Below are 19,490 nucleotides of genomic sequence, written 5' to 3'. Positions count from 1 at the left end.
AGGATGATGGGGCCTGGACAGTTCCAAGGATTGAAATATGGACAAACAGCCTGAGAAAAGCAACATTTAGAGAACTTGTAGATGAGTGACCCATGGTTTGTGACATTGAAAAATGAGACAGTGCCTGCTTCATAGTCTAGGAAAACCCCAACACGATGGGGAGGAACAGGCACGGAAAGAGTCAAGACATGGTAACCAGAGGTGGAAGAGTCCTCAAAGGCATTGTACGCAGATTCATCCTGTAATCCTATAACCCAGCAGCCAGCTCGAGGTCTGAATTTGGAGTAAACTTTTAGACGATTTTCTTTTCTGAGCTTCAACTGATAAAATAATCTTCTTGCGTGGTAAAATTTAAGATTGCATACCCCCAGGATCCAGGCAATCTTTTTAGACACATCTACTTCCCAATAAAATTTCCCTGAGGAGAAACTTTGGAGGCCCACGGCATCAAAAACAGAAAAATCATATGAACCTGTATCCCCAGATGTAACAGGTTGCATAATTCTCACTTGTCTCTGATCCGCAGATATAACAATGTTACTAGAGCTAGTTGGTCTCAGCGTCATGTTCACTGTAAGAAAAATCACAGGGTCAGGTGAGGGATATAGGATGGGTGTGTCTTGTGACATTGTGAGGAGAAATATTGTGAATTGACTGGGAGGAACTTGTGGTGATGTGTCAGAGATGACTAGGACACAAGAGCTGTTGTATGTATGTGTGTTTGGGGAAGAACTCATGAAGCTAAGATATTGGGACATATTAGTAACCACAACTTCAGAAAAGGGATCAGAACATGGAGATTTGAAGACCCTGTAACTTCTTCTTACCCCAGTAGCATTGGGCCTCTGTGAGCTCTGAAATGACAAAAGTTGCAATGATGTTGTTAGAAGCAAAGGAGTAAACACTAGTCCCTGTCCTCTTTCTAGAGTGGAGACAGGAGTTGGGATTATTGTAAGGCTATGAACTGGTGAATGAGAGGACAAAGCAGATACCTGGCCATTCCCCCTCAGATCAGATCATCTTCAGAACAGAATCTCTCTCTCCTTATCAGGCCTACCTCCCCTCTTTGACCCTAATCTGGAAACAGCATCCATTCTCTCATTTTCCCCTGATACTACAAGAATTCAACACCCACACCCTTCCCACTCACTCCACACCTTTAAACACTTGCAGCATCCCGCTCAGATCAGGAACTCGGAATGCACACTTCGTTTTCCTGGAAACCATTTTTGGTTCTTTCAAGGTCCAGGCTTCACTCCTAGAGAAGACAAAAGTTGATGATCACCACATTTCTGACCTAGGTCTCTCCAAGACCTTTGCCTCCCTCACCTTTCATCCACTGACACACTGAAATACTCTTCACTGAAGAGCCTGCGGATGGGAGAGAGGAGAACCTTGATGCTGCAACCAGAAAAAACATGCTCATGTCTACCTTTCCATTTACCCTCTGCGTGACAGTGGGAAGGTATTGACTTTTCAGAGGCATAGTTTCTTCCTTCCAAAATAAAATAATTAACCTCTCCCTCCCTGTCTCCTAGAAATCATATGAAAATATATGTAACAATGGATATATTACACCAAAAAAATAAACTTTGGTACATTAAAAAAATTAATTTCTGGTGAAGTCACTGAATGGATGCGGGTTCCCAGAGAGAGAATCAGAAAATGGGCCTGCAGAAACTGGTTGCCAAGAGTTTAAGACATATCAAGTGTGGGAATACTGTCTAGAATGAACCAAGATCTTCAAAGTCTGCTCCCTAGTAGGGAGGCCCTCGGAATAACATCTGCAATTGCAGTTTCTTTGGGAAAAATTATAAACACTTGGAAAAGAAGATATTATGAACAACAAAGTAATAGTAGTCTGAATTTCATGTGTTAGGAAAGAGCTTGATGCTGCCACATAGGTGTACAAATTTAGACACAGAGATGTGGCCTTTTCATTCTGGCTTCAAATGTCTGTGACTAAGATTGATTAATTGTTTGCACCAGGGCAAAAATATTCCCTGAGGTTTAAGTCTGTTTTGGAAAACCTAAACAGAACCACATAGATGGACCCGGTCCTCTATTTCTATGGCAGAAATTTAAACATAAAAGTGTTGTCTCCAATTATGGGTGATTTTTGGCAGATAAAGAAGACACTACCTTCCCACGGCAAGTAAAGCTCCTGTGAAATACAGGCACCTGAGTTAGATACAGGCACACATGGTGAAGAAAACTGACAAAGTCACAGCGCTCTGAAAATGCAACACATTATCCCTAATATTGCTATGGACCCAAACTCTGCAACTTCTCACCACCTAAATCCCCTACCAATGAATCTGGTTCATTCTCTATAGTTACAGAACACTCAAGCCGTGTATGTGAAGAGAAACAAAATAAAACTACTACTCAAATTTCCTGCCTTGAGTGATATTTTATTTTCATTGACCACCAGATAACTCTGAAGACTGCAAAACTCTTTTCACGGCATGGAAGGACAATCTCTGGTTTCTCTCACATACCTTTGCAGGATGCCATTTACATCCTAGGGAGAAAAGAGAAAATATTAGTCAAGAAATAATACGTCCTCCCCACTTACAAAACTTCCTCGAACACCCACCACCCCCTGATGTGGTGAGAAAAGACTTGGTCCAAATTGAGAGCCCAAAGTAAAGAAAAGACCCAGGACAAACACTCCAGAACATTCATGAGATATTGTCATGTATCTTAAAAGTTAGTAGCAGCTTTGAGACTTGTGGAATTACAGAAGGAGGCTTCCAGAATCTGGATGTGAGACATATTTATGAGTAAAACAAGCGGTTCCTACTTTTTTTATCCAAAATGCATAAGGCTCTCCATGAGATGATTTCAATAATTCATGGCTCTTTCATGATTGAATGAAAATGTAATTTGATGTACTATTATTTACCAAGCATTATGCCAGGATTTATACAATCAAAGATGAGTAAATAGTCATAATATTCCTCAAGAAGTTTACATGGCTTTTGCTGAGGGTACAGGCAAACAAATGTACTAATGTGGCATTTTTCAAGTCTATCTCTTCTCATTTTATACACTGTCTATAAGAGACCTCATCTACTCTCTTCACTTCGACATGCATGTATGTCTAGTTAATTTCCAACACTTTACTGTTACTCAGTATTGCCTCTTACATTCAGGTTAATATATTTAGTATTTATAAAGCCTCAGGAACCAGTAACTTAGGATGTGTAATAGGTAGCAGTATTCACAAACCAAATTGTCTCCTCTCTTATACCCATTGTCCATAATGTTACCAATATCCACTTGGTCACTGTCTTGAAAAGGACAATATTTACCCTCCTCTTCAGTCTCTACCAAGCCAGTTTAGTCCACATTCTTGACAGATTTTAGCCATGTGATCTTCTTTATCATCACAGATATTACTTTATTTGTTTGAACAAATAAGTACCAATACATTTGGGCACTTTTATCCTAGATTTACATCCTCCATGTCACCAAACTAGGCCAACAGCGGGGCCTACAAATGCCAAAACAAAAGTTTTGCTTTCCGTGTTAGAGCTTTTGTTTCAATATGACAAAAACAAAATAAAACTAGATTGAGTAGAGAAAAGTATGAGGGGTAACTATAGTTTTGCTCAAAGATTATTTTTGAAGCTCAGACACAGTCATCAGGATCTGGTCTATGTCCTTCTACAAATTCCATTTATTCCCTCTATATTGACTTTTTCCTGAGTTCATGAAGGGAACATAAATCTGCTGATATATGCTACAGAAGAAAAGAGAATGTCTCTTCTCAGTTATCATAACTAATTCAGAGGTCTGCATGGCATTGGCCTGCACTGGATCAGATGCCAATATTGAAAGCATCACTATGTTGTCGTTGGAAGGAAATGAAGCAGAGTTGAAGGCAAATTTCTATATTTTACTAGAATTCAACTATTATTTATCAGAAGTAGATCATGACAGGACAACATCCGTATTGTAACCATGAGAGCAGCCACTAGGAAAAAACTAAAAATAAAAAAAATAAAAACAGAGAATAGGAAAACAAAATTTTATATTAGAAAGATGTCTTTAACACAAAAGGAGCTTCTTAAGAAGAAAGAGGTGAATAAAAACTAAAGAATGCATAGCTAAAGCAAATAGCATATGCTAAATTTAAATACAATCATATCAATAGTTGCATTAAATGTCATTGTCTTAATACTCTAATTAAAAAGCAGAGATTGTTTCACTAAATAAAAAGTAAAATTCAATTATTGCTATCTAAGATATATTTTGGATTCAAAAATACTAATAGGGCACTTGTAAAAGTATAGAAAAATATATACCACACAAGCAATAATCATAATATAGCTCAAGTGCCTAGATTATTATTATTAGATAAAAGGAAATTTAATACAATAAATCTTAAGAGAGAATGAGAGGGAAATTTCATAATGACAAAAAGTTCAGACATCAAGAACATATACCTGTTATAAATGTATACGCACCTAACAACAAAGCTTCAAAATACAAAGAGCAATATTAAAAGGAAAAATAATTAAGGTTAACTACATATAGATTTCAATAACTCACTCTCAATAATTGAGTGAACAGCTTGCATGAAAACTTTCAAGGATATGGAAGACATAGACAATAGTATCTACCAATTTACAGAACAGACATCTATTGACATTTTCACACATAAATGCAGAATACACGGAATTTTCAAATTCATGAGGAAAAACTTTCTGGACATACAATATTTTAACCTACAAAACCACTGTCGATATATTTAGAAGATTGAAATAATGAAACATATGTTTCTGACTTCAGAGAAGAACTACATTTGAAGTCCACAGCAGAAGAAAAAGTAAGAAATCACTAAATATGTTTTAATTAAACAACACACTGTAAAATATCCCAAGGCTTAACAAATCTGTCACAAAGGAAATTTGAAAATAAGATGAACTAAGTGAAAATAAAAGACAAATAATCAGAAAGTATGTCATACGGCTAAAGCAATGAATTTATATCTTCGAACACTAGATCAGAAAAGATGGTCTCAAATCAGTGATGTATGTTTCCATTTTAAGAAAAGTACAAAAGGAGCAGCAAACTAAAGTCACCACACACGTGCACACTTGCACACACACACCCGATGAAACATTAATGGTGAGAGCAGAAATAACGGATATAAAAGATTTAAAAATAGATGAAATCAATGACAGGAAAAGGTTGTTTCATGATAAACATTAACAAAATTGACCAAACATAATTAAACTGACAAAAAAGAAAGAAAAAAAGTAAAGCAACAAAATCAGGAATAAGAGAGGGGACATTACTGGGAGTCCTGTAGAAACATAAGGGTTTGTAAGGGGTTATCATGATTAACTTTACATCTAGAAGTCAGACAACTGAGACAGAATGGGCAAGTTCCTACAAAGACATACATTACCATAAACTGCAGCAAGGACTGTAAAAAATCTAAATAAACCTAATATCGTAAAAATAAAATTATTTTAAATATTTCCAAGAACCAAAGCCCAGAGTAAGAAGGTTTCACTGGTGAAATCTATTAAATATTTAAAGAATAAATAATACCAGTACTTCACGATTTCTTTTAAAAAAAACAGAGAAGGGGGGCATATCTCAAATGCTTCTCTAAGGTATAAAAAGAAAAACCTGTTGGAATCTGAAGTGCATTTGTTTGTCTATGATTAAGCTGGGTCATGATGAGGTATCTCATAAATACTTCAGACTAGGTCACTGATAACAGGGACCTACTCAATATCACTGGATACAATGGATCTTCTTTCCAAGGTCAAATTTTGCACGGTACTTGATAAATTAAATAAAAATGAGATTTTTCCCTTGTTATCCATGCTTTCAATTATTCCTATAACCTCTGAAATAGATGCAGGGAAGATGGAGTGCAGGACCAAAGGAATCTTAATGTCACCAACACAAAGAACACAGTAATACAGAGAAGGAAACTGCTCTGCTTTTTCATCAAATCTCAGACTCTGGGACTTCTTCCCAAGTCTTACCTGCAGCATCTCCAGTGCTGACCCCTGCAACCGATGCTCCAGATTTGAGATGAGAGAGCTCACCAACTGGCTCTGCTCCACCAGCTGATTCTCAGCCTCTGCCAGGTTGTGTAGAACGTCTCCTGTCTCATTCTTCAGCTTTAGTAGCTCCTTCTGCTCCTCATCGTCCAGGATACCTCTCAGTTGTTTAAACCCTGCCTGGATACGTTGTGTCTCACTTTCTATTTGATTCTTCAGGAATGAGAAAGAGAGAGGAACTCAGGCTCTCATGCAGATATTAGAAGCCAGACAAAGAAGACTACTGTTTGGGAAGTTCTCACAGGGAAATGAGATAGAAGCAAGGGAGAAATTCTTGGGGATGCTGATTTTTCCAATTATTTTCTCTTCATCACATTCAAAATAATGCCCTCATGTCTGTAATATTGAGGTCAACCCTGAGCCAAAAAAAGGATAGCTGTGTGTGGCTCAGCTTTCACACAGCTTTCCAGAACAATGCAACCTCCCTGCATTACTCCTGACACTCACCCCACATTGTTCCAAAAGTTGAACACTCAGGACACAACCATGAGCCACTGCAAAATGTCTTCGCGTAGAGGAGACAAAGTCTCAAAAACATGATGGGAAAGGAACATAGCATTCAGTAACCATGCTCATCGGACAGTCCATCTATGGGAATACGTCCTCCAAATATCTATGTTCATATGTGACATGCTCACTTTCCAGCCCCACCCCATTAGGGAAAGGATAAAGAAGACGACTATTCAAATGACTTCTGGACATATCAAATATCAGGAAACAAAGAGGAAGGGGAGCTCTTTGTACCTAACACCCAAGGTCTTGCTCAGATTTCAGTCTAACACCCTCAGGAAGTGACCCTTCCTACCTTCCAGGAAGTTGTCTCCTCTCTCACATTAGCTTCCAACATCTCAACTTCCTGCTGCTCCTTCCTCATCCTCTCTAGAGCAGCCTGGAGCTTCTCCTGGGAGAGAGGAATCAAGGCAAAGTCAACCTCTGGGTTTTCTTGCATCGGAATAGAGGATAAGTTGGGAAGAAATGAGGCTGATCTCCAAGATAGACTAGAGTTTAAAGAAACTGTGAGAACAAAATAAGAATCTATGACTTGGAAGAAAACCTGAGGTGATGAATGTGTCCTTTAATACTCAGGTTATAGAAGTCAGCATCCCTTCCCCAAGAGAAGATTGATTCTCTTTGTTCTAGAAGAATAAAGGTGATCCTGAGGAAAGAACATACATTTCAATCCATGCAGCTCCCAGTTAACCCTGTTCCAAGAGATAACAAGAGCTTTTCTTGGGCACCAAATCGCCATCTACTAGCACAAGGTACAGAAATATCTATTTCTGGCTAAAAGTCTGTACCATAGGCTTATCCTTTTATAATTGGATGGAATGCATAGAAATGTCCTTTAGGCCTTGGAATGCAAGTATAGGAAGTGATCTCAAGCCTCAGAGTTGTTTTCAAGATCACTGAAGTTGAATGCACTGTGTATATTTCCCATGAATTACCATTCTACCTTGTCTTTTCCCATCATGGTCTCTTACCTGGTACTCCTGCACAACCTCCTCTACGAGGAATGTTTGGTGGTCACGGTGTTCCTGAGAGCGCTCACAAAGCCAGCAAATGACCTTCCCATCCTCCTTACAGAAGAGCAGGAGTTTCTCTTCATGACGTACACAAAGATCTCTTTTCTGCTCCTCTTCTGGCCTCAACTGGACCTCCCTGAGCCTCTCCACTATGTTGGCCATGGGCCGATTAGGCTTCAGGTTCCCAGGCTTGTAAGGGATTTGGCACACAGGGCACCTTCTCTCTGCTCCTTGGTCAATCCTGGAATCTTTGTTTGCAGTGATGCAGGCTTGACAGAAGTTGTGGCCACAGTCTAGGCTCAGGGGTTCTGTCAGGAGCTCCAGGCAGATGGGGCAGGTCACCTCCTCCTTTATGCCCACCAGGATTCCTGAAGCCATCACAGCTGTTCCCCTGTCCTACCTGTCCTAACTTCTGAGGCTCCTCCTATGCACAGATCCCTGTATGATTGGGAAGGTAAAGGGGGGCAGACTAAGAAAGGAAGTAGTAAAATTATACCAATTGTGTAGAAATGAAGGACAAGCCAAGACATATATCAAAGGACAAAAAAGGGAAAGTGGTGAAACAGGGGAAGAAGATTGATGATCTGGTAAAAGGAATTTTTCTTAATAATCTCAAACACTTAACTTCCAGTTCATGGCCCCTGTAAAACCCATCCTTATTTGTGCAATGACTGATATTTCCCTTTTCTTTCATGGAAGGAAGCATGACCCGAGGTGTTTTCTACTGAGACCCATGTGTGACCCACTGTCTACCCTACTTTTCTTTCCTATGCCAAAAGCACATCCTCAGTGTTAAAAGCACTGAACCACTTATGCCTCTGGGCTTTTACACTTGCTCTTCTCTCAGCAAGGCATGCTGCCCTGATTTCAGTATGACATCCTCTTATACTTCAGTGATCTCCCTCCCTACATGTTCTCTGATCAGAAGGATCTGCTCTAACTTATTTACAGTGTAACCATTGTTCTCACTTGCTGTTTGTTTGTAATGATTTCTCTTATTACTGTGACATAACATCTGACAATCTGTGTGCATAGACAGTAAGGGCAAACCCTTTATCAGATGTGTAAATAGAGATAATAAGTGATTTACAAACCTTGTTTATCATCCATAAACATAGTTGAGATGAAACAATGTATTTAGGGTCCTTTAAAGGCCTTTCCCCTCCTAACCTACAGAATTACTCAAAACAAACCGAAGAAACTTCATCTATCCAATTAATATCGAGAGCAATGGGGTGTGGAAGTGAAACAATCCACACCCATTGAGAAGTTCTGGGGAGTTTTGTGTTTGTAAATGGTGAGATCTCACCTTAGCCTGGAAACATGCCAAGGTCATTGATAAGAGACTAAGGATGTGTTTTATGTGGATGGTACAGAGGAAGGTGGTATGGATATATTCATAGGGTCTCACACATCTTATACCTGGAGAAAGGGAAGCACAGATGAAGTGAATATGAATCTTGAGAAAGATGTTTCAAAATACTTGGAAAGATAATTCAACAATTATCATTGATGATGAATTATGCTACCAACTTGACCATTATCTAGAAACACAACAGCCTAAACAGAAAATTTAAACCTCTAGGCACTTGACATTCACAAGAAAAGTAACAGTTAATTAAATATTCACTATCATGTGTCGAAAGAAAAGATGTGTAAACCACTGCTAGAGAGATGTCCATGTTGTTGGCAAATCAACATAATGTGGAGAAATGGAGGGTTATCCAAGAATTCAGACGTGAAATCATAAGAAGATGAAGGAAATATGGGAGAAGAAAGGACAAAATGTATTAGGTGGAAGAGATGACGTGTTCATGGAAGACACATCATCTTGTATGAGTTTCCAAATGCCAGTGTGGCTGGTGTACAGAAAACTGCTGGGCCTTTCGCTCATGTGAGCCTGTAGTGACCTTAAAATATGACACTTCCCAAATTACGTAACTTTGAGGGACTGTTTTCCAAGAGAAAGTAGAAATTATCCATGTTTTCCCATCAGAGAAGAGTGGGGACATATTTAGCTCTGCACTTGAGCTGTGAAATGTTGGATGGATCCAGAGTGGAATTGGGAAGATCAGTTAGGATGCATGCACAGTTGCTCAGGGGAGAGACGGTGATAGCTTGAGGGACAAGGTGATGAAAGTAATGGAGAGCAGCAGGCAAGAGTGAGAGACAAGATGACGTAGAAGGATGGGACGGGGAGTTATACTGGATAAGTGGGAACAAAGAGTGAGCATCAGAGCTGAGCTCTTTCTTCCTGTAAAGATGATATTGGCTTACTCTTCTCCTATTAAGTTTTTGCTCTTTGATTTTTTTTCTGGGGAAAACTGCTGGTTACTGGGTTACAAGAAAGTGGAAGTTCAGCTGCCTGAATAGTAAAAATGGCCTTATGTATAAAGTATATTTGAAGTGGAAAAGGTTTAAATTGACATTAAAATTCCAGTTGTGAAGCACGGACCTCATTTTTCACAAGAGGAATGTCACACTTATAATCACAATGTGTCTTATTTAGGCCCCTGGAAGCTATGATAATGGGCTTTCCGAAGGTAATGAGTTCTCTGTAGCACTAGGCTTATCTAAAATATGGTAGTTTTATACACATTCACCTAGTCTGGCTTCTTAAAAACTTGAGATGACCAGGATAAGGTATTTCCTGTGCCACTGTAACATTCATCACTGAGAGTCAAGGGATGCAGCCACGCTGCATGCTGTGTCTCTTGTCCTATATCCCCCAGCTAAGCTAATTGATACTGGCAGTTTACGTCTTATTAGGTCACATGGATGGAAATGGCCATCCAGATTGCAAACTGCTGCTGGTGGTCAGTCAGAGGGGGGATCACAGAGTGGAGGCACAGTGATGTTTACATTCTGACCTGGACTCAACTATGGCTCTGTGGCCACAGTCTATGATGAGGAATTCTGTCAGGAGCTTCAGACAAATGAGGCCAAGAAGCAATAAACAAAGAAAAGGCACATCTCAGTAGGTATTAATGTCTTGACAGTTGCCCAAGTTAGGTGGTAAAAGAAAGATCTCCATGAGACAAGTAAGTTTTCCCTTTGTTCTGCACAAGGGAGACAAAAGTAAAGACTGCATGGAAATAAACTTAGACCTACTGAAAGTGTCTATCTGTGGCATGTTCATCATCCATGAAGGGTAATTGATAAAGACTGAGGCTGAATATGAACCGGAAGTGTAATACAGTTAATGGTAGATATTGAAAATAACCAAAAGGCCATTTCAAGTTAGCCCTTGGCTGCAAACACTATGACCCAGATCAGGCACTGATGAATAGCAAGATCAGAGATAGTCATTATACCAGGTAGATATTACATGATAATGTCTACCCCTGTTTATGACTCATGCTGTGTTATGACTCATCCAAACATGGGGGTGGGGCCTCCACCATTTTTCATTCCATTCAAGATCCAAGCTATACTGAGAGGTGTCAAGAACCTATAGAGGAGGGAAGAGCAGAGCATGCTTTCTGCCATAGGGATACGGAATTTATTTTCACAGCAGGGACACAAGGAGTTAATGTCAAAACATCTGCTACACAATGCACACTGAAGGGCAATGTGCAGAGGAGCTCGAGTCCTCTCACGTGGAGGATGACACATCCTCTCCCTAAGCAGTGTCCCCTCTGAGGGAGATAGATATGGGAACATGAGCGGAGTCTGACTGAGAGAACTCCCAGGTAGGTCGGCTGACATAGGAGTCAGGTGATGGCACCTCACACATTCTTCTGGCATCAGAGCTCATGAGAACACAAACTCAAAATATCCCAGAAGTGAAAGCTAAATACAAGAAAAAAAGATATTTTTTTTTTTAAAGATTTTATTTTTTCCTTTTTCTCCCCAAAGCCCCCCGGTACATAGTTGTGTATTCTTCGTTGTGGGTCCTTCTAGTTGTGGCATGTGGGACGCTGCCTCAGCGTGGTCTGATGAGCAGTGCCATGTCCGCGCCCAGGATTCGAACCAACGAAACACTGGGCCGCGTGCAGCGGAGCGCGCGAACTTAACTACTCGGCCACGGGGCCAGCCCCAAGAAAAAAAGATATTAAAAGTCAATTACTACGTAAAATTCCAAACAATAAGGACACGGACAGAATTTTTTTCTTGTGTGAGTGCAGTAAAACTGTTTCTCTAAGTATGCTGAAGCCACAAATTACTGATGTGAAATGGAAAGAGTCAGTTTTCCCAATAGAATGGAAAACTGAAGTTTTGCTATGTTTATTTTCCCAGGTAGTCATCTAAGAGTATTCAATATGAACTCCTTGTAAGTCTAGCTAATTAAAGACAGAAAAAGAAAAGTAGCAAATCAATTCTAAATCCCTGTGATAACAGGCATGATAGAGGTGTACGATGTGAGTTCAGAAGACAGGTGTCTAACATGGACTTATGGCTGAGGTGGGACAAGGATATGTAGCAGAGGAGATAATCTCCTAGTTGATTTTGACAAAGTAAGATTGGGTCACGTGAACAGAAGTCAGGTTGAGAAAAGATATTTGATTGATGTCTTCCACATACCTGAATAAGGTGGGTGCAGCTTTACTGTCCATAGGAGGGCAGAGCAACCACAGAGACTCTCTTGCTCTAACTTCTTTCCCTCATGGGTCTCAGGATCTTGCTATCATACTGCTTCTTCTGAAATCTTATGTGTGTACGTGTGTGTGTGTGTGTGTGAGGAAAATTGTCCCTGAATTAACATCTGTTGTTAATGTTCCGCTTTTTGCTTGAAGAAGATTGTCACTGAGTTAAGATCGGTGCCAATCATCGTCTATTTTATGTAGGATGCCACCACGGCGTGGCTTGATGAGTGCTGCTAGGTCTCCTCCCAGGATCTGAATCTCAATCCTGAGCTATGGAAGCACAGTGCATAAACTTAACCACCACTCCACCAGGCCAGCCCCTTCTGACATCTTTTTATATCATTAACACTAATCAAGTAACTCATTTGGTATGTTAAATTGAGAAAAGATACCATTTCTAGAAAATCTTCCTACATGGTCCTCTTGCTTCTGATCTCTCAGCTGAGCGCTGTTTCTGGGTGGCAGATATGGCCCACGGAGAAAGATGATATGAGTAGCAATTTCTAAGGACCCGCAGCAATTCCCTGTGTCTGGACAAGTGAACAGGGAAAGGCTACAGAGCTTGCCAATAGTCACCCCATCCAGGCTCCTAAGCACAGAGAGGACAAGTGATGAGAATTGATCTACAGAGTCATACAGAAATACTAGATTGTTACACTGATAGGCATTAAACTATTAGGATTCAAAGATCCCTCTGCCTTTGCTTCTGTTTTGGGGGAAAAAAGACTAGCTACCTCTGAAAAATCCAGGAGTCTGGCTGTTGTCAGCAAGCAACAATTCAATCTTAAAGAACTAGTAGGAAATGAGCATAAATTCAGCCTGAAGAAATAACAGTGTCTTCTTGAAACAAATAAAGCCTTTCACTTCTCTAAAGTTCCCTTCTTTTAAAACCACTCTTCCCCAAACAGCACTTCAGTCAGGAAGCACTCTCAGCAGGAAGCCTGCATGCAGGGCCTGTATCCACCTTCAGAACAGCTTCCTGAGGACAAATCTAACTCACCCTTTCACATGCAATCTTTTCTGCAGAAGTCACCCAACCTCTGCCCTCCAAACCTACTCAGCTCACCTCCAGACACCAATGGAGAAGCCGTGATTTCTTGGAGAAGAGTGAAGGTGAAGGCAGGCCAGGGAGAGAAGGTCAGGATTCACTCACCAAACCAGTGGCCTGAATTACACAAGGAAGAGCAAAATGAGCCAAGTGAAAATGAAAGTTAAATTCTTAGGGTAGGGTAGAAAAGCAGAAGGGAAACAATGGACCAATGGCAGCTCTCCATGTCAGGCCTCCGGGAAATGACAAGGCTTTTTTGCCAGGACCAGATGGGCTAGAAACTACATGCTTATTCCTATCTTAGTTCTGGTTCTGGAAGCTGTTTCATGGCTCTTCAACATACTTCCCTCTTTGGAGCACTAGGCTCACCTAGGCCTTCAAATTTCACACACGTCCACCTCATCTGGCTTCCTTAAAATGAGCTGTCTCAAGGCTGGAATAAAGTACCTCCTTCACTCAGCGAGGACCCACGCCGAAGGTCCACTTCACATAGCCACACCAGCACTGTCCTGGATTGCAGCTGCAGCCAAGGTAAATGCATCTGGCCAGTCTGTGTCCTATTATATTACGAGACAGGGAAAAGCTATCTAAATCTGAAATTATCTCAAGTGGTCAGTCAGAGGGTTCTGGCAGTAGAAGCACAGAACTGATGACTTTCAGAACCTGGGTTCAATAACGCCAAAATGAGACTTTTCAAAAATAGACTGGGAAGATGAAACTGTCTGAACTGTCATATGTTTGACAATGCCATGTAATACTATTCAACATGGAACCCTGTGTCAGAGCATAATAAAAGTAAGGCTGGAAAATAACCATGAAGGCTAATTTTCAGTGTCAACTTGACTGGCCACAAGGTGCCCAGATTAAACGTGATTTCTCAGTATGTCTGTGAATGCGTTCTTTCCAGATGAGAATAGCATTAAATCTGTGGACTCAGTAAACTAGATTGTCCTCTCCATTGCGGATGTCCATCATCCAATTTGTTGTGGCCTGTATAGAACAAAAAGGTAGAGGAGGAAAGAATTTGCCCCTTTTGCTTCGTGCGTGCCTGTTGGACCTGGGACATGGTTCTTCCCCTGCCCTTCAACCAGGACTTGCACCGTTGGTTACCCTGGTTCTCACACTGTCAGACAGGGTCTGATTGCACCACCAGCCTCCCTAGGTCTCCGACTTGCAGACAGCGGATCCTGGAAGTTCTTAGCCTCCAGAATGATGTCAGCCAATATATTATATATATATGTATACATAATTAATATATTTTTATATATTGTATATATATTAAAATATGTGTAAATATTATATTTATAAATAGTTATACATTTTATAAACATGTATAAATATTTATAATTGTACATTATAAATATAACTATTTATATATTATAAATATTATATAAATAAATATAAATATAATATTTATCACATAAATATTGCATTTATAAATATATAAAATATATATGTAAAATATTGGTTCTGTTTCTCTGGAGAACAAGTCTAATATAGGAAAGAGGGAATTCTGAAACTGTGTTAAGCGGCACACATGAACTGTGATAACGACACAGATGAACTGCACTGTTTCAAAAGCCGTGTGCTTAGAAAAGACTTGGAGGGCTTAAGGGTACAAGGAGGATGTTGTAGACATGATAATGCCTAAAGTCAATTTTAATGCATAAAATCACATCAGATAAAGAGAAGTCAGTGTCAAAAAAGAAAGAGCTTTGTGTCGGATCCACCATCTGAGTAAGTTAGTCAGGGGTGCAGTACGCCTTTCACAGCAAGAGAGACACACCTATTTTAACCCCTTTTTCTCATGGGTCTCAGGATCTTGGTATCATGCTACTTCTTCTGATATCTTTTCACATTATTAACACCAATCAAGCCTCTCATTTAGTTTCACTAAAAGTTGTAAAGATGCCTCTTATGGAAATTCTTCCTACCTTTTGCTCTTGCTCCTGATCTCTCCCCTGAGCTCGGTTTCTGGGTGCCAATATGGCCCAAGGAGAAGGGGGAGCAAAGTTAGTGGTTTTGAGGAGCTTAGTGGATTCCCGAGTTTGTACTTGGAAATCTGCTAGGACTAGTAAACACAGAAGAAGCTGCAGAGCAGGGCAGCTGTCACACCATTCAGGCTCCGAACCCAGAGAGGATAGGGAACTAGGATTATTTTGAAGGCATGCAGAAATCTTACAGTATTACACTGATAGAACTTGACTTACTAAGGTTCAAAGAACCATCTGACTTTCCCCTATTTCTTCTTCACAGGATCTTTGTCATCCCCGGGCAGGGCCAGTTCTAGCACTCTTCTCTGCTGCTCTCTGTGCAGAATTGGTCCAGCTGACTGGGCTGTGGCCCGTGGAGACACCATAGGCTCTCTCTCTCTTGAGAATCCTTTGCTAAGATTTCTCAAGAAGTTCTTGCTGGAATTAGGACTACTGCTAGAGATGAGGTATCAGTGATGATACCGTGACTTAAGAAATGAAAACGCGCAAGTGGAAGGCAATCGAGAGAACTGCAGTGGGGAGCCTGGTGTTCTCACTAACACCATCATTAGTGATCTCCACCCCACCCCTCATTTCACCCCCAACTGTAAGTGTCATGAAGTCAGGTAGGGACTTTCCCTCTTTTGTTGCTTAATGCTTCAGATCTATTAGAAGTTGTTACATATAAGCAGTGACAAAGAGGTAGATATACAGACTTAAAGCTGTAAACATCATTTTAACTGAATTGAACATCTGGATGACAAATCATGCTTCTATTCTACCATTCTTGATATGAAAATAATTGCAGTGGTACATAATGCAATTCTCCTATTCTTTTGTTATTATCAACGAATATATGATTCTCCTTTGACAAATTTTAACCAATAGTTTTTCTATTTCCTCTTTTGTTCCTAAACTTGACTCAGATTGGTGTTCGATCTGTCTCAAGTACCACATTTTAACCACATTAACTCTTCTTTTGTTTTACAGTGTTCTCTAACAAGAAAACATTAATCATCCATGGGCTGAGAGGAGATATTTCATTAGATTCCTTTGTAACCAAGAGCTGTAATGACTGGAGCAGAAACAGAGCCCTAAGCAGGATCTTTTTCCCTTGTAACTCAGAACATGATAACCTGGAATGCCTACCACATAGCAACAAGATGAGCTCTGGTGAACACTTGTGTGTGTTGAGAGGGGCTTGGTGAATTCAGGTTTCCCACTGGCCCACGTTGTCAGGTATCTTCATGGGACATGATATGGCTCAGCTGCAAACCTAATGCTTTTTAGGAAATTCCCAACATATCAACCAAAGATATGGGATCAGCTCAGAGATTCAAAGGGAGGTGAGAAAAAGGGTGAATATTGAGGAAGGATTGAGAAGGGAAGAAACATTGCACAGAGAAGAGGTCTTTGGAGAAGGGAGCTCATTTCTTAAGAACATTGCAATCAATACTGCTAATACCGTGCTTGTCACACAACATAGTTACCCTCTGAGGTCTACATTTGCCTCCAGTTTCAATCATATAGCATACCTAAAAAGACATCTATCTTAATATCTCTGCATTAACTACCATACTTCATGCCATCATTGCTGAATATGCAAAAGAAGCAAGACTGATGTTCCGTTTCCGCTAAAGGATGTATTCATTCTAACAAACCAGGACCCTAAACCAGAGATCAGCATTATAAACCGTGGACAAATGCAAAAGAAAAGAAAGAGAAGAAGAAGAAAAGGAAAGGAAACTAAACGTAAAGGCACTAGAAAGTGACAAAAGTGGTCAGAAACTACAGTGTAATAGACACTTGGAAGAAGGGAACAGTATTAGAGGAGTTTTCTGGTTTTATGGCTTGTCATCTTAAGGCAGACCTCAATTGGCAGTGGATTGCACAGTTCAAGATCAGTTAGCAACATACAGACTTGATGGCTTGAAGAACACGAAGAATGATTTGGGACTGCCATCAGCTGGAAAGTGGTGGAGAATATCAAAGAGATACAGAGGAAAAGACTCCAAATTGTCCATGTAAACTATAACCAAATCCCTGAAACACATCTGTGAGAGAGATACCAAGCAGGGCTAACAGGACTGAACAGAGATTTCAGCTGCTGCAAAATGCAGGGGAGAATGAAGAATTTGAGTTTAACCAAGTTAAGCACCTGAAAAAAAAATATCCATCTGGCAGATAAACAGAATCCAGAGTCTCTAAGTCTCATTCACAATTCCCCTGGGGTATTTTAGATCCAATCTAAACCACTCAACTTACAAAGATACTGGCCAACGTGGCTTCTCCTCAAGACAAAGGCAGTTAATGGAGACCAAGTAAAAACAATCTAATGTTGTATTTCATAGACAAGGACTTCACAGCCACTATTATATCTGGGGAGACTGATGTAAAAGAAAATATGCTTACAATAAGGAGCAAATAAGAAATGCCAAAAGACAAACAGAAACTGTTGGGTTTTGTTAATTGAAATACTAAAACTGAAAACTGCAACAACTCTAAAAACAAATCCAAGTTTGGCTTAGGGGATCTTCAGGATCACAAGAGAAAGCATAAGTGAACTTAGAAGTAAATTAATAAAAATGATCCAATATGAAAATAATAATCAGAGCCCCAATTCTCTGCAAAAATATCGAGATTATAATATAGGCTTAAACTACAGGACAACTATTAAAGTACAACAATACTAAAACTATAAAAGTAGCTGAATTAGATGAGAAACAAAGGGTTAAAAATCACTTTCCTTTAAATATGTGCAGAAAAGCATCACACAAAATCCGATATTCAGTCATGATAATAATAAATTAGGAACATTAACCTGATGAAAGGAAATAAGAAAAGCCTACAGTTTACATCATACTTAATGGGTAAATATTGACGACATTTTCTCTATGATTGGAAAAACGCCAGTACTCACCATTCCCATTCGTTCTTGAGCTATATATCCTTGCCCAAAAAATTCGGCAAGAAAATCAAATTAAAACATAAATATTAGAAAAGAGGTAATGAAATAGTCTCTGTAGGTGACACAATAGTTACGAAGAAAATCCGAATCAATCCAGCATAACCTACTGAAAATTGTTAGTAAATTCAGTCAGGTCATAGGGCACAAATTCTATATTAAAAATCAATTATATTTTATAGTCTAGCAGTGGTTAATTGGAAAGTTAAATTGAAACATCCGTTTACATTAATGTCCCCATATAAACTACTGTGGAGATAAAGAATCCTTCATTTTCCACCCCTTGGTGACTAGATAAGTCACCTGGTCTGAGAGGATTCATAGCGATGGGAGGCACGGTGAAGTTGCAACAGGTATGAGATCAAAACAGACCTGAGATTGGAGGCTATGGAGAGATTAGGAATCAGAATCAATAGTCCCCATCATCATCATCCTTGAGCCAAGTGGTTGATCACTGGAATCCCATATCACTGAGCACAGATCACATGTCTCTATTTCAGTAAGGAGCTCAGGTCATGAGGATTTAGAAACGTCTGGTGCACAGCTACTGAGGGCTGTGGATAGCACTGCCTGCTCATTGCCCATAAGTGAACCTGCAAGATGAAGCCTGCTTATTCCCTGAGATTCTCATGAACCTCCCTAAAATTCTCATTGTGTAAAGTCATCTCTCAAATTGATGACACAGTACAATCCTAAGGTCCCAGAAATACAACGTGGAGTGATTGCACTCAGAAAACTTGTTCATGAGAGAACCCACACTGATGCCCAATGCACTGTTGATTTTGAGTCCAGAATTACTTCTCAGGACATTTCCTGAGGAGAAGCTGATGAGGATTTTTAGGCTGGTTAATTTTAATTCTGCACATGAGAAGCAGGCTCCGAGGAGTGGAATTTGCTCGCCTTTTGATGAGAGACAGTTGCATTTTTGAAGGAAATCTCCATGTCTCCCTCTCTGTGCCAGGAGGAAGCGGGGATGGCCTTATCTCTGGAAACTCTTAACGGGGAAGGCAAGAACTTAAGTTGTTTACTGTCTGGGAACCTCATGTAACTGACTCCCCCCCCCCCCCCCCCCCCCCCCCCCCCCCGCCAAATCCTCTTTTGTCTTTAGCTGAAGATAATATTTAAGCAGTGACTTCTGCCATTTACTCAATCCGGTTTGATTCTTATCTAAAAGTTGTGGGACCACCCAATGACCGGACCCTACTGGCATTGGTACCATTTTAACATTTTTTGTCTTGTAAAGAGATAACTCACACACCTATGGCTTAAATTTAGCCTTACTCTCCACTCATGTTTGCAGCAG

At 40.0% G+C, this 19,490-nt stretch overlaps 1 protein-coding gene across 1 annotated transcript; it reads right to left on the bottom strand.

Moving 5' to 3' along the window:
* Nucleotides 1-2: 2 nt before the first annotated feature.
* Nucleotides 3-13,406, bottom strand: LOC106830224 (E3 ubiquitin-protein ligase TRIM22-like). Its single transcript, XM_070490877.1, is given in 10 exon segments — nucleotides 3-163; nucleotides 165-571; nucleotides 828-854; nucleotides 1,158-1,258; nucleotides 2,502-2,524; nucleotides 6,015-6,245; nucleotides 6,898-6,993; nucleotides 7,574-8,053; nucleotides 12,140-12,790; nucleotides 13,268-13,406. Coding segments are annotated over 8 exon segments (1,332 nt in total). The 5' UTR covers nucleotides 7,994-8,053; nucleotides 12,140-12,790; nucleotides 13,268-13,406; the 3' UTR covers nucleotides 3-136.
* Nucleotides 13,407-19,490: the final 6,084 nt, after the last annotated feature.

The sequence above is a fragment of the Equus asinus genome, chromosome 20 (assembly GCF_041296235.1).
Source record: "Equus asinus isolate D_3611 breed Donkey chromosome 20, EquAss-T2T_v2, whole genome shotgun sequence".
Lineage (NCBI taxonomy): Eukaryota > Metazoa > Chordata > Mammalia > Perissodactyla > Equidae > Equus > Equus asinus.
This window is presented reverse-complemented; position numbering and strand designations above follow the sequence as displayed.